Genomic DNA, 15,525 nt, shown 5'->3' with positions numbered 1-15,525 from the left:
TGATAACAGTTATCTCACCTACCTCATACTAAACATCCTTTAATTGCCTACTGGCTGTTTGCTTCTATTGAAGGAAGCAAGATGGGAAGCAACTTCCGCAGGTTTGGAACTTCCATCTCCATGGTTCTCTATTAATGATTAAAGATGTTTGTTAGCCTACTTTAAATTCCAGAAATATCTGAGCATAAGCTATAAGCTTCTCACTATGGTTTGATTTGTTTTAAGTGCCTAACTCACTCTGCTTATGTTCTTCAGTGGATTTTTGAAAAAGTCAAATGAAAGTTGCAGACTTATTACTACTACGGTGTTAGGAGTTGTCCTTGGATACTTTCTTGGAAATTTCCTTCCAGCATTAACCAGCTCCCAGGTATGTCTGACTAAATTCCCTTCATTCTTTAGCTTTTGTAGGTCAGGCAACCAAAAATTTTCAGCTAATCTGAAGTAAAACTGTTGAAATTTTGCAGCTTACTGTACTTCCCAGACTTTCTACCTTTGAGACCTCATTCATTGAAAACAGTAGATCTCTTGGGAATAGCCTTTCTTTAGCATCGAAACATGGTTTGAACAGATCTAGACCTTCCAAGAGTCACCGGTCAAGTGATCCCTTGAAGGTACTTGTTTCTCTTCTTTTCTTTTCTGTTCTTTTCTTTTTATCGTTCCAGTTGATAGTAAGACTCCATGAATGAGTACATATATATATGAGAATTATATTTTCAAGGCTAACGATAAAGGTTTAATTGAATTCAGATGTTTCCTTTAAAAATCTTAAAAAACTGACAAGATATCTCTGCCCTCATTGTCAAGGCCTTACTGTTTTTTTCCGAGCTTTATAACATGTGATCATTGTATTCCATCTATCCCTTGGCTTTTTCTGTTTATGAAATATTCACCCAAGTCTTCAGTATTATATTATGTTTGAGTCTTATCTATTTTCAGTTGAAATGGATAACACTAAACATTTTCCGTGAACTGATGCATTGCTTTCTTTGGTGAATTTTCCTTGTTTTCTTTGGTGAATTACTCACATGTTTGTTTTCTGCCTCCTAAATGGTAAATGGGTATACAGAACTTCCTGCTTAAGTAACATGGTACGCTAAGGTTTTGAGTGCAGCTTAGTTGATATTTATCTACAGTGGACTGAATTTTGTTGGGTACTAAAGGATTTATTATATTGCTTTCTACATATGTTCATGAGTAATCCAATTATAAAATCTCACCAAGGTGCATCTCTTCTTGTGAAGGTGCTTGTTTATTTGCTGCTTCCTCTTACCTCGATATTGTAAATTTTAATTTATGTGTATGTGAAATAGCTTTGCACCTTCCAGATAAACTATCTCACCCTTTGCCTCTTATTTCTCCTCTTAAAAAAAGAACTTGCGCCATTTTTTCACTAGTGTCATTAATATCAATGAAACTGAAGTAACAAAAATTGACACTTCATCAATCTATCACAAGTTAAGTTGGTTTGAAACGTGATACCAACTCATAATACTTCTCCAACGGAATATTTATGATTATGACACACATATATTCATAGAAATTGCAAATATAGAGGGCTAGATATGAGAACAGATGCGTTTGGATGCACATGCATGCAAGAATCCCATATAAATTTTCCCCTTTTGGATAATAGAGTTGCATAGTTTCATTTATCAGATGTATGTAACTTTCCCAGTTAGTCTTAATCATGCATTTCTTTTTCCTGCTTGTACAGATTTATGTAGAAACAAATCCTCGTGGTGCAGAGCTGTTACCTCCAGGGATTATCGTTTCTGAATCTGATTTCTATCTGCGTAGATTGTGGGGTGACCCTGAACAGGTATTTCCTTTAGTGGCTTAAATATTAGCTATAACTTGTAGCTTAGCGAGTATAAGAAGACTGCTTGTTGATAAGTTGCAACTTTGATATAGCTGCTATTGAGAAGGCTGAACATATGCCATAAAACCCTAGGAATCTAGACTACTTATTCAGAAAGTTTAAGCTCTTAGGGATGAAATTGCCTCTGAGCAGCTTAGGTGGGTAGCTGTTTTTCTTTTCAAGCCACAATATGTTCAAATTGTTCTTCCCCCTCCTTTTACAGACTTCTTTATCTCATGCCACTGGATGCACAATATACTTATAGTTCTTCAATTTGCAAACAATATTAATGGTAATGCTTTCTTTTTATATTACTGCAGGACCTGAAAGCGAAGCCAAAGTACCTGGTTACATTCACTGTTGGATTTGATCAATGGAAAAATATTGAAGCTGCAATTAAAAAGGCAACTGGACTGGATTATGAATTTCGAACATCTTTTTGAGTTTTCTTTGCATAAATTATTGATGACCTGCACCTTCTTGTAGTTTTCGAAGGATTTCACCATTGTGCTCTTCCACTATGATGGCCGGACTAGTGAATGGGATCAGTTTGAGTGGTCCAAGCATGCAATTCATGTCAGTGTGAGGAAGCAAACAAAATGGTAAATCATCATAGGGTTTTCCATCTGTCCTTTCATTTTCTTTTATTTCTTGATTCTGTATTTTACTTTTTTTTATTCAGTCAGACATTTTATGAGCACCCTTTCATATTTCATGCAGAAGTTTGTGTTTTGCACTATTTCCCATTCTTGTAATTTTTTGTCACTTTTAAACTTCCATAGGTGGTACGCAAAGCGGTTTTTACATCCGGATGTTGTAGCAGCTTATGATTACATATTTATATGGGATGAAGATCTTGGATTAGAACACTTCAATGCAGCAAAGTACTGTATTATACTACTTTTTGCGAGCAATGTCTTTCAGACAATTCTTTCTTTTATTTGGATAACTTTGTCTTGCTCTCACGAAAAAAATTAATATCAGGTACCTTAAATTAGTAAAGAAACATGGTCTAGAGATATCACAACCTGGTCTAGAGCCAGACAAAGAGTTAACATGGGAGATGACCCAAAGGAGAGGCAACAGTGAAGTTCACAAGTAGGATTACTATATGATTCTAGTATTTTACTGTTTGTTTTGTTTTTCTGTAAAATATGTAAGTTTCTGTTGAAATACTGGCTTTAAGACCTGAGGAATGCTTGTGTTTATAAATTTCAGGGTGACATTAGAAAAACCAGGCTGGTGTACTGACCCACATTTGCCTCCGTGTGCAGCGTAAGTTTTCTATCCTTCATCCTTTCATCAAATAGTTGCACTTTTTTAGAATCTTAGTTCACTTTATCATATCTAAAGTTTATTTGGTTAATATCCATTCATACTCCTTCATAATGAAATAACAATTTTTTTGTTTTTTCAGTTTTGTGGAGATTATGGCTCCAGTATTTTCAAAGAGTGCTTGGCGTTGTGCTTGGCATATGATACAGGTATTTGATGTTTCACAGCTTCATTTGTTTGTTTTCTGCGTGCATTGACAGATGTATGTTTGCTTTGCTCTTGCAGAATGATTTGGTTCATGGATGGGGACTGGACTTTGCATTGCGAAGATGTGTGATGGTAATTCATATTCATTCCCTTCTTAATAAGGGTCGATACTATTTATTTGAGATTGTTTTTATCAATCTTTTGACTGCATGTTCACTTGTGCAGCCCGCTCATGAGAAAATTGGTGTCGTTGACTCACAATGGATTGTTCATCAAGCTGTGCCTTCTCTTGGGAACCAAGTATGTGCTGTGTTATCATTTCTTTTGTAGTTTAGGTTTTCTTTTAATTTACAAAGCAAGTGACTTGGTTTCTAGGAGACTTCGCACAGCCCCCCTGTACACCAAATATGTGTTGCACTAACATCTGTTGATTCTGTTCTCATTTTTGGCTTTAAAGTTTTCTTTAATCAAAACCAAATGGGTTTAAGAAGAGAAGCACGAGGGCTAAAGCCTTCTAATGAAACGCCATCTAGAGAAGGAGATAAGCCAGATCTTCATACAAGAAACTTGCATCATGATTTAAATTAATGTGCTCTCTTGGACAAGAATGGAAGGTTATATTATATTGCTAGACAGCATCTTTTTACCCATAAAATGTTAGTGTGTGAGCTCTAGCTTATGCACTTGGGAAAATTAGGACACAGATGAAAAATGCAATAATAAGCATGCATGAGGCATGTAAGTAAGAGGAAAAATTTGTTTCTTCTGATTCTTTCTGCTTACATAACGATGATATTATATATTTTTTATGTCCTCTGGTAGATTTTTAATGGAGAGTGTCCACTTAGCAAACCTGATTGCAAAACGTTCAGTCAATATAGAAGAAATTGCAGTTATAGTGGCTAGCGAAATGTACGGTCTTTATAGTATTGAGGTTAGCTCTTGTCAATGATAACACATGAGATATGTCCATACATCCTTGGGTTTGACATGCAAGTTAAATTGGAAAAGAAACTCCAGATGATTTTGTATCAAAAATTTAATTCTTGCATGATCGCTAGCCTACTAAAGTTACCTTGCTCTTAATGAACTAAAATACAACTAGGAGTACCTGGTCCTCCTTTTACCTCTAGTAAATTTTTTCATATGGCAAATTAGGTTCTCTTCAGTTATGATTATAGGAGATTTATGTCTCAAAAGTTTCAATCATATGTTTGGCTGACAGTTTCCTTTTTTTTCATTCCATGATATCTTTGCAAATTATACTATATCACACACGCGCATGCGCATACAAACACATAATATAGAAATTGGTTCCTGTGTTCATGATTAATATCTCTTCAGTACTTTCTTTCAGCTAAGAATAATGTACTGAACGGACTGTAATGTTCTTAGATACTGCTTTATTTGGCAACTAGTTATTTGAGTGTAAAATCTTCCTTAGATTTTATTGTAATACATTTTAACGTTTCGTTCATTCTTTTGCAGGGAATATCTGAGGATGGTAAAGCACCATGGCAAATGGTATTCATCCAACTTTCACTATACACCTTTTATTAGAGTTTTCCTAATACAGTATGAGTTACGTTTCTTTAAAGAAAAATAAACTCCACAGCTCTGACTGATATGTTAATTGCTTAATATCAAATATCAATAATAACATCTATGGTGCAGTTTTGGCAACTGAACTTCTCTTGTCGATTTCTTTTCACCCAATAAAATTATAAATGGCTAATTGCCTTGATCCTCTTTCTACTTTATGTCAATTTTCAAATCTTCTTAGCTCTACGAAAGTAATCACCAAAACTTCTGTGTCTTTTACGAGTTAACTTCCATTAGTCTAATTTGTAATTATCATCTATTTAATTGATGGAAATAGTTGTCCAATTTAGCCATGGTTTGGTAGGAGGGAAGGTGGGATGAGGTAAGGGACAATAAACGAATTTGCATTTGGTAGGGAGTTTTTGGAGGGGAGTTAAGCTAGAGTAGGGGAAAGGAGGTGAGGACACTAGTGTAGAGAACTACAAAAGAATGTTCGCCCTCTCTCCTCCCCTCCAACTAAACCTGAACGCTTAAAGGGATGTACATCTCTCCACCTCCTTGCACCTCTCCTCACCAATAGCCTTTTCCTAGGACGCCGAAATGCAGCCATCATAATATACATCAATCATATAGGATAAATAACGGAGAAGATAGAAGCAACGGTTGAGGAGGAGGATGTGAATGAGAGGCTGAGAATTTGGTGGGTTTGGGGAGAGGAGATGATGGTTCTTATGTTTGATATATGATAGAGGCATAGAGCTTCTTATACACACACATATATATATACACACACGCACACACACACACTTGATGACCCCCTGACGGCTCACAAGTTGTAGGCCCTTGTACGTGCTTCTAAATGATGATATAACATAGGATGGATATTATATCTAATCATAGGGTGACCGTATGATGATATCTAACATTCCCTTCCCTCATACTCATGTTGGATCAAATGCCAAGACTTTGGATATGAAAAACCGGAACTGACAAATTGATTTTGCCTTGGTAAACTAATTTGTCACTTATTTATCGAAAGGAGTTGAAAGTACCCTAGAGGGGGAGGGGGTGAATACGGTATTTGCTAGTCTAATCCGATATTAATGTCAAATTAAAACTTATTAATGAAATTATCCTTAACAATATGATATGCACAATAATATAAGCAAGGATAAGCAAATATGAAGCGATAGGCGATATAAACAATGAGATAATAAAAATACGCCAATGCCAAACTTAAACACAAGAATATGTTCACGGAGTTCGGTCAACCCACGATCTACATCTCCTCTCCTCACCCTCGAGGAGAATCTCCACTATCTCAAATAAATCAACTACACAATCGGTTTTCCAAGTTCACCAAAAATTTTTACAACTCACACAATTGTCAATACATAATACACTTCTCTAAGTGTTGGCCTAGTCCGTGTTACCTTCCTCAAGTGCTCGAAATTACAACCTCTCCCAAGGATTTACTACCGACGCCACTCCTCTTGGAATTGACCCCGTCTCTCACCAACTACTTCTCGAAGTGTCCTTGTGTATAACAACGTGTTCTCACAATGATAAGCTCAAGTAAAGATTTTGTTCTCTACAATAAATGAGAACGAATTGAAGCTCACACTCAATAAATCACTCACAACCCAAAAAATACAATATGTGAAATATTAAAGCTCAAAGGGTGTGTGTGTAAATAATGAGTAATAAGAATAATTAAACTCAATTCAATCTAGCATAAATAAATGAGAATCAAAATGATAAGATAAGCTAGAAGAAAGGAGTTTAGAAAAATTTCTCCAATGATGAACAAGAGATGTAGAGCTTGAGGTTGAATTCCTCAAAATAAAATTTCGATCCTTCTCTTGTGAAACTTTCTTCACATAAAACACTCTCAAACTCTTAAAAACTCAGAGAAAATAACCTAAAACTTGTGTGAAAAACCTTAAAAAAGGCCAAGGCAAAAGGGGTATATATAGCCCCAAAAATCACACCTTCCAAAAACTAGCCGTTGGCTGAAAAATGCCTGTCAGTCGACTGATGGCGTCATCGGTCGACGGATAAGGTGATCGTTGACAGATTTGGCAGTTTCTTAAATTTTACGTAGCTGGCTTTCTAAAATCAATTAAAAATAGCAAATCAACTCCAAAAATCATAACATTTTGTAGAATATTTTTAAACATGATGATAAACATGTTAGAGAAATAATTTCTTAAATATCACTTCCTATTTGTGAGAAATTACTGTTTTAACACAGATATTCTAGATTCTGAAAACTGCTGAAAACACTTAATTTGTAAAATCAATTTAACATAGTAAATCAATTCCAAAAATGATAAAACTTTGGAAAATATTTATAAACATGAAATAGAACATGTTACAAAAAGAATTTCTCAAATTACATTTCCTATTTGTGAAAAATTCATTTATTTCGTGAAGTGTTCAATAATACGAAATCGTCAAAACTTGATTTTGATGAAACGATTTCAAACAAGCTTGAAAATTCTTTTGAATGGATTTATAGACTTATGAAAAGAAGTAATATAGTATCACTAAGTCAATAATCCACAAACACGTTATTTTCTTAAAACAATAAACACGTTATTTCTCAAAACGACGTATAATGCGATAAATATGAAACATATGTACATGAATACGAATATATGTATTTATTGTAGGGTCCGCTTTTTGCTTATGTATACTAAGTGTAGGATTGTGACTCTTAAGAATAGAGTGCGCTCTTATAAAAATCTGCGGAAGCTTTACACTTAAACACTAGAGGGTGAGTTTGCAAAGTAGATTATAAATTACAAAGAAAGAATAACAATCTCAGAAAATGAACATCACAAACACAAGCATGTATACTGGTTCCACCTCCCTGGTGTACATCCAGTCCCCAAGCAAATTCCGCTTGAGAGTTTTCACTATGATTTTGAAACCTTACAAAATCAAAAGCAAACCTGACCAATTTGTAAGACCATGTAAATTGCAAACCCAATTGATAAGACCATGCCAATTGCCACCCAATCTCTAAACCAAGAGATCAACCCTCTCAAACCCGAGAGAAAACCTTTTTGAAGCAAGAACACAATTGATCCTATAAGCCTTGAATGTGTAGTGAAATGCAGCAGTGGCTTAGGATTCTTTTAACTCTCTGAATATTGTCATTACTATCTTTAAGAATGATTGAAACCAAGGCAATATCAGAAACTCTCTTTTTCTAAATACTTAGCCTGAAAATCTGGAAAACTAGAGAGTGAATATGCACAAATGTTTGATCTTATGTGTATGAATTAGTTGTGCAAATTTTTGAACTTATAACCTATTTATAGTCCTTAAAAAGGTAAGTTTTTAACCCCTAAAAACGTACACAAAACGGCTATAAACAATCACTTATTCAAAACCTGAAATCTGGAAAAATTACATCTGTAGTCGACTACAAGTCATAGTAGTCGACTACACTGAGTCTAAACAGACTCTGTGAAGTCAGAAAATTGCTTAGTAGTCGACTACAAGGCATAGTAGTCGACTACACTGTAAACTCAGATTCTGGAATTTTCTTTTTAATATTTTGACTGTAACTTTCTCATCCGATATCGGAATGAGTTGATTTAAGATTTGTTGGAAAGCTCTTGAAGAGACCTACAACTTTAATTTTTTGAGTTTTTCCAGATTCTAATTGTTAAGGGGTATAAATAAAATGTTTTAAGACTCACTCAATATCTATAAACTCTAATGGCTAGCATAGAGGATTTTTATTGTTAACCAACATACTAAACATGTGTTAGTATGTTCTAACACTATGTGTGTGCATGTGTGTGAGTGATCAAGGCTTGTATAAATTTCTAAGCAGAGAAAATATAAAATTACATTTTGATAATAAAGTATATCTTCTTCTTTGCTTCATTTTGCCTTGAACTCATCTATGTCTTGAGTATCTATTTGAATATAATTGTTGATATAGCTCTGATACTGCAAAACAAATGTTAGCACATAATACACATAACATATAATATTTGTTATCATCAAAATAAACTAATCTTGGGGTCAAGATTCCTAACATTCTCCTCTTTTTGATGATGACAAATATATGTTATTAAGATATAAAAATTTTAATCCCCCTGCATAAAATCATTAAATAAAATCTTTTACTCCCCCTGCATCAAAGCATTAGTAAAAAATTTAAAATTTTCTATATAACTCCTCATTTGTCATTAACAAAAAGAAATAAACATAATTCTAGTTAAATTTTTATTTTTCCGGGTACCTTAATAAAAATATTAAGCACTTTGGTACCCTTTTATATTATATCATTAGGATTAGCCCTTAGAAATCCAAATCCACTTAGAATTTGGTTTCCATTTATTAACATAAGTGTAATTCTTTGAATTGTAAACTTCATACATATAAGATGAAATATAATAATTCCTATCATGAATATTCAAATTCTTAGGTTTTCATATATACTTATTTTGTTTAGCATGAATATTCTTATTATTATTCTTCAAAACATAATCATTCTTTGTAAAATACTTAAGAACAAATCCAATGCCAAAATGATTGTTTGAAGATTTTTAAAATGAGAGCAAATTATTCAATTCTTTTTACTTTTATTGAATTTACTAACATTCAAACATATATCATCATATTTTAATTTAATAGAAGAAATATCTTTATCTAAAACATAAATACGAATTTTTAAATCATTGCATTCTAATTTTAGATAGACATTCTCATTAGTCAAAATATGATTTTCTTTAAGCAATGATTTATTTTCCTCTTTCAATTCAATTACTTGAGAATTAGAAATAGTAGAAGAATTAAAATTAGAAATTTCTTCAAGTAATCTTTTATTTTCACCTTTAAGAAAATTATGTGAAGCCTTTAATCTCAAAAATGGTTCATATAATTCATTGAAAGTATCTAAAAGCTTTTCATTGTCACTTACTTCATCTTGTGCCATAAAACACATATGAGCGCTTTCATTTTCTTCGATTTCTTCATCCGAAGACGAATCATCACTATCATCCCATGTAGCCGCCAAAGCCTTCCTTTTCTTGTTGAATTTTGTAGACTTTGACATTGAATTTAGAAGGTGACAATCATTCTTCATATGTCATGGCTTATTGCAACCATAACAAATGAAATAAGTATTAGTATCTTTAACATTACTTGTACCTTCATAAGTTACCACGAGTGTGTGCCAAATATCATATGCGGATGTGGCCGTTGACACCCTATTGAACTCATTCTTGTCAAGAGCACAAAATAAGACATTCATTGCTTTAGAATCCAAGTTTGCATTGTTCCTTTGAGATGTAGTCCATTCCATGAAAGGAATGGTTGGCTTCTCATATTTTGTTTCCACAATGCTCCAAAGTTCGTAGCCAATTGATTGAAGGTAAATCTTCATTCGGCACTTTCAATAGTTGTAGTTCAATCCATCGAACATTGGTGGACGATTTGTAGAATGACCTTTTTTGAATTGTGATGTATTTGTTAATGCCATCTTTCACCTTGATCTGATACCAAATGTAGGGTCCGGTTTTTACTTATGTATACCAAGTGTAGGATCGTGACCCTTAAGAATAGAGTGCGCTCTTATAAAAATCTACGAAAGCTTTATACTTAAACACTATCATCAGGTCAAAGCTTCAAGTTCATCTCCATTGATGTGAAAAGAAGAGTAGTAGCAATAGAAGGATCAATGAGTGTAGCACAGTTAGAATGTTAGCTATATACTTCTGCTGAGAGAGGAGATAGCCACAAGAGGAGGAGGCAACCTCAGTACTCAAGAAGAAGATATATAAGATCCTTCATCTCAAACTGACTTTATATGTATTGCTTCAATGAAACAATAACAGAAGAATCTCTCCTAGCAAGAATCATATCATTAATATAAAGAAAGAGAATAACCATGCTAAAGGCTGATGGCTAATAAAATAGAGCGTAGTCAATTTGACTCTCAATAAAGTCAATGGAGAGAAGAGATTGTCAAAAGCGCTCAAACCAAGTGCGAGGAGCCTATTTGAGACCATATATAGCACGATGAAGGTGACAAACATGTCTTGGAGGAGCAAAAAAGCCAGGAGGTGACTGTATGTAAACCGTTTTAGAGAGGTCACCATTAAGAAAAACATTTTTAATATTCATTTCATATAGAGGTCAGTGTTTGGTAGCAGTAACAACAATGAGAGTGCAGATTGATGTTACCATTATAACAAGAGCAAAAGTCTCTTCGTGGTCAATACCATAGTCCGGAGAAAATTCCCGAGCAAGAAGACGAGCTTTGTATCGGTCAATAGAACCATCTGATTGAGTCTTGACTGTATAAATCCATTTGCAACTTACTAGTTTAACACCGGAGGGCAATGGAACAAAATCCCAAGTATGAGTCTTGTGGAATGCCTCCAAATCTTCATTCAATATCTGCTACCATTCTGGATACTTAACAGACTCACAATACAAGTTAAGAAAAAAGACAAACTCTGAAGAATATGTGCTTGTGACACACTAAGCATATCAAGCAGAGGGATGGTAGTCTCACGAGGGATTTCGATGAGGAGTCACATCTAGAGAAGCTGATACAGGTGTAGAGGGGACATCTATAAAAGGAGTGTCTTGCAGCAGAAGTGAGGTAGGATGTGGAAGTCAAGAACGTGTGGATGGTTCAAAAGGATCATTTCTAGATGCCAGTGAAGAAAAGAAGGGGGTAGGCTGAGCAGAAGGATGCACAAGTGCTAAGAGTACATGTATAGCTGTGGTAGGTGAAGGAGGTTAAAGAAAGGAGAGTAAGTTTGAAGTAACATAGTAGGGAACATTCTTAAAGAAAATGACATGTCGAATAATATGAAGCCTTTGTGTGGTAGTTCATAATATTGATTCCCTCTATGAACTATACTATAGCTAAGAAAGATACATCATGTAGTGTTGGAGATAGTTTATCTCGTTCGTTAGTTGGAAGTAGCACAAAACATACACATCCAAAAGCACAAAGAATAGAATATTGAAAGTAAGACTTAAAAAGTCAGAAGTGTGGAAAGGTGTCACGTATTATAGAAGATGAATTGAAATCAAGGTACTGATGCTAATATTAGAAGAGCTCCAGTAGTGTGAAGGATTTGACATTGTTTTCTCTCAGTGACACCATTTTTTCGTGAGTGTGGGGACAAGATTGTTGAGAGAGAGTGCTATGTGATTTTAAAATAGATTGTATTGCTAAAGAGATATATTCATAAGCACCATTAGGTTGCGTACTTTTTTTACATCTATAGAACTGAGTATGAATCAAGTTTATAAAGTCCTTGTAAATATTTAAAATACCAAAATGAGCATGCATGAGATCTACCCAGGTGTTCCAAGAATAGTCATCAATAAAACTAACATAATAACAATAAATGGACAATGATGACAATGGTGGAGGTGCCTAGATATCTAAGTGAATTAAATCAAATGGGCCTAAAATAATATTATTACTGGACGAGATTGGTAGGGCAATTTGTTTGCTAATTGACATGTAGCACAATACGATAAAGTAGAGAATTTTTAGCTTCCTAGTACACCAAATTCAGATAAAATCTTTAAGCGAGAACTAGAGATATGACCTAAGCGATAATGACACAGATTGAAAGCAGAGAGTCCATGACCATTGTCAAAAGAGAAGAAAAAATGTAGAGATTCTAATTGATAAAATCTATTGACTCTATGACATGTCCTAATCTTTTGACCGATGTGATATTGGACAACACAAGATTTAGAATCAAATAAGATAGTGCAACTAGAATATGAAGAACAAATGATCATGTTAGACAACCAGAAGTATCAGAACTTGACGTAATGCTACCCAAGTGAGTAACTACTAGGAGAGTATCATTAGTAGTGTAAATTCATAATAAAGTGTGAGTTGGTGAATAATTTGTAAGAACAATGTTATCTAAGGTCATATGATGAGATGTACATGAGTTAAATATCTAGGGAGTAGAAGTACCAGCATGTGTAGACAATGCAGAGAAGTTAGAATTGAAGCACCACTAAGCCCATGGTTCTTGGCTATGAATGCAGTAATCTCTAAGAGTTGATTAAAAGATAGAGGGCAAGAAGTATGCGACCCTTGAATAACAGTATTAACACTTGTTGATGCAACAAATAGAGGTAGAGTCTTCTCGAATATCAGACGAGGTGGTCTCTTCCTACATTTATCAATAGCGTGACCTAGGTTTCTACAATAACGACGATAAAGTTGTTGTGGAGAATTAAAAGTGCTGCTAGGATTTCGATGAGAAGAATAAGAAGTGTAAGGAGTAGCAAGAACAATATGAGATGGTAGTGAGAGCTGAGTGAACCACTGGAGAGGAAAGCATCTTAAGACAAGTCTCTAGATGAACTCAACAATTGCCTCATGAAGACTAAGGAGAGGACTGTGGTGAAGGATATGTTGTCATAGGCATTCAAACTCTGAATGAAGGTGCGTGAAAAAAATGATAAAACTACTGATGATCATGTTGTTGTTGAATTGCACTGCGAGTCGGAAACCGTTTTAGGATCAGGTTCTTCCATTGTTTGCGGTTTCTCCCGCTATCTTGATAGTAAAGAATAGAAGTTTTGAAGAGATCGTGACAAGCATCCTAAAGTGCATTATAAAGTTGATACTCACGAGCAACACCTATCTAAACAAACATGTGACACAGGGATGAAGATGTCCATCCGAGAGAAAGTCGAATAGGAATAGCTACTAATCGCATAATATAGGCTATAATCTGCTGATTAGTACAAATGCACTGATCATAAGTGACACGAGAAGAATCGGTGGAGGAGTCACTAGAAGTAGCATCTGGTAAGTACGTGCAGAAGAGGGAGTGAGTGTAATAATAGTGCTCGTAGGCGACAGTAGAGTGATTCATCAATGTAACCCGTAGCGCAAAAGCCCGAATATTATAGTGAATAGTAAGAGCCTACGCGGTATAGTTGTCGGCACTAGTGAGTTGCAATCAAGTTTGTGGAAAATTATACAGCCCCTTCTTATCCATGATGAACTAGGTGGAGCCCTCAAACTTTGAAGTGAATGTTGGGTCTGAGAGCAAGTTCTCAATGTAGGGAAGCTCTTCACACGTGTCAGGTCAAACAATAAGTAAACAAAGCTTTTACTTCAGCAAGCAGATCCCCAAACTCGGGAAAGATATCACCCGAGCCTTTGGGCAAAATCCCCCAAAGATTTTCTCGATCTTTCTCCCACTCGGTTCAACAACGAAGAACTTCTTGATGAAGAAATCGTCGTCGAGTTCTACGGTGGCGCGATCTTTGCGGAGGCCGAGGAGATTGATGACATTGGTGACGATCTGAAGAAGGCCTGTCTGGTTACGAGCACGGGCGATAAATGCGGTGGAATTGGTGGCGAGATCGTTGTCGACGATGATTGATGCAGTGCTTTCTGTGATCGGCGAACGAACGTTGATTTAGAGGCCGATGGCGATGTCGTCAAGAGGAAATTTCCACCGAGGGTCCAGATGCAGGCTGATGGCGACGTCGTCGATGTAGATGCAGCAATCATCGGCGAGCAGGGAGCTGTGTGGATGAAGAAGTTTCTGCCAAGATGCAAGTGAGGGAGGCAGTGAGGGTTGGAGACCTTCAGCGGCGAAGCTCCATTAAGATTGTTTGTTGTAGAGGTCGAGTTTGGTGAACTGTTAATTTTGAGGGTGGCAACAACAGAGGGGAAGGAGGAATGAAGGAGGTTGTTGAGAGATTGGGGATGACAAGTGGCAAATTGCATTCCAGGGGTACTTGAAAATAAGTAGTGGGACAAGGGGGCCCAGACAAAGGAAACAAAAGTTTGGGGGTTTAATATATATTTTTATTAGCGGGATGGAGGTAGTTTTCCCTAGAACGGAACCCTGATTTGCCTCGTCATACTTGGTGCATCGCCTTACAAACTTAATAATACTCCCTCGTTTTAATGTGATCTGGAAGATTATTAGTTTCAATCTCCCTTACCCGGAGCCACTTCCAATGGTATATGATGGATTATTAGGGGGCTAAAAGACGTTACCGCAGCTGTGCACTGCAAACATTGCCCTTGTGAGATCTTGATTAATTCCAAACATCCTTACTTCCCGTCAAGGCTCCGCACTGTATCAATCAGATTTGAACTGGCCAGTATATGTCAGATACATACCCAATACGCCTATTTACCGATTCAACGAGCATCTATATTTGGCGGATTTATCGATTCAGGGAACATCTGTTCGGCCCAAACATGATTACTTGCACGTTGAGTATTGAGATAAGTGGTTTCTTGCATTAGTGGGGCAAATAGAACTCATGGCCACTTTTAAGGTTGAGTATGTGCGTTTTATACTCAAACCACCGAACACAGTCCTATTTTGCGTTCTAGTGATAGTCGTTATTCTATTTATTTGTTACCTAGCTATATGAATTAGTTGTCTCGAGTCTCTTACACATTTATTAATCGGATTAAATGGGTTAAACCCGATTGTGGATCACAATTGCTTAATGCATGTTTTTGTTCTCTCTAAATAAAAATGCTAATCTTCATCCTACTCTTCTTTATACGAGCAGGTGAGGGAGAGGTGCAAATTTGAATGGTCACAGTTCCAAGCTCGCCTTACAAATGCTGAGCAAGATTACTTTAA

General features: G+C 35.6%; 1 protein-coding gene across 1 annotated transcript in view; it reads left to right on the top strand.

The window, feature by feature from the left end:
* The window catches only part of LOC109823291, a gene marked incomplete at its 3' end in the record, with an annotated part of 17,030 nt that extends 1,510 nt beyond the window's left edge, over positions 1–15,520 (top strand). Inside the window, exons 2-15 of the mRNA XM_020389576.1 lie at positions 74–101; positions 256–367; positions 465–611; positions 1,715–1,819; positions 2,179–2,262; positions 2,345–2,460; positions 2,641–2,742; positions 2,843–2,956; positions 3,077–3,133; positions 3,276–3,342; positions 3,419–3,472; positions 3,566–3,640; positions 4,829–4,864; positions 15,452–15,520. Coding sequence (XP_020245165.1) covers positions 82–101; positions 256–367; positions 465–611; positions 1,715–1,819; positions 2,179–2,262; positions 2,345–2,460; positions 2,641–2,742; positions 2,843–2,956; positions 3,077–3,133; positions 3,276–3,342; positions 3,419–3,472; positions 3,566–3,640; positions 4,829–4,864; positions 15,452–15,520 — 1,158 coding nt within the window. The remainder of the gene's footprint in view (positions 1–73; positions 102–255; positions 368–464; positions 612–1,714; positions 1,820–2,178; positions 2,263–2,344; positions 2,461–2,640; positions 2,743–2,842; positions 2,957–3,076; positions 3,134–3,275; positions 3,343–3,418; positions 3,473–3,565; positions 3,641–4,828; positions 4,865–15,451) is intronic.

This window comes from Asparagus officinalis, chromosome 9, assembly GCF_001876935.1.
Source record: "Asparagus officinalis chromosome 9, Aspof.V1, whole genome shotgun sequence".
NCBI classification, from domain to species: Eukaryota; Viridiplantae; Streptophyta; class Magnoliopsida; order Asparagales; family Asparagaceae; genus Asparagus; species Asparagus officinalis.
This window is presented reverse-complemented; position numbering and strand designations above follow the sequence as displayed.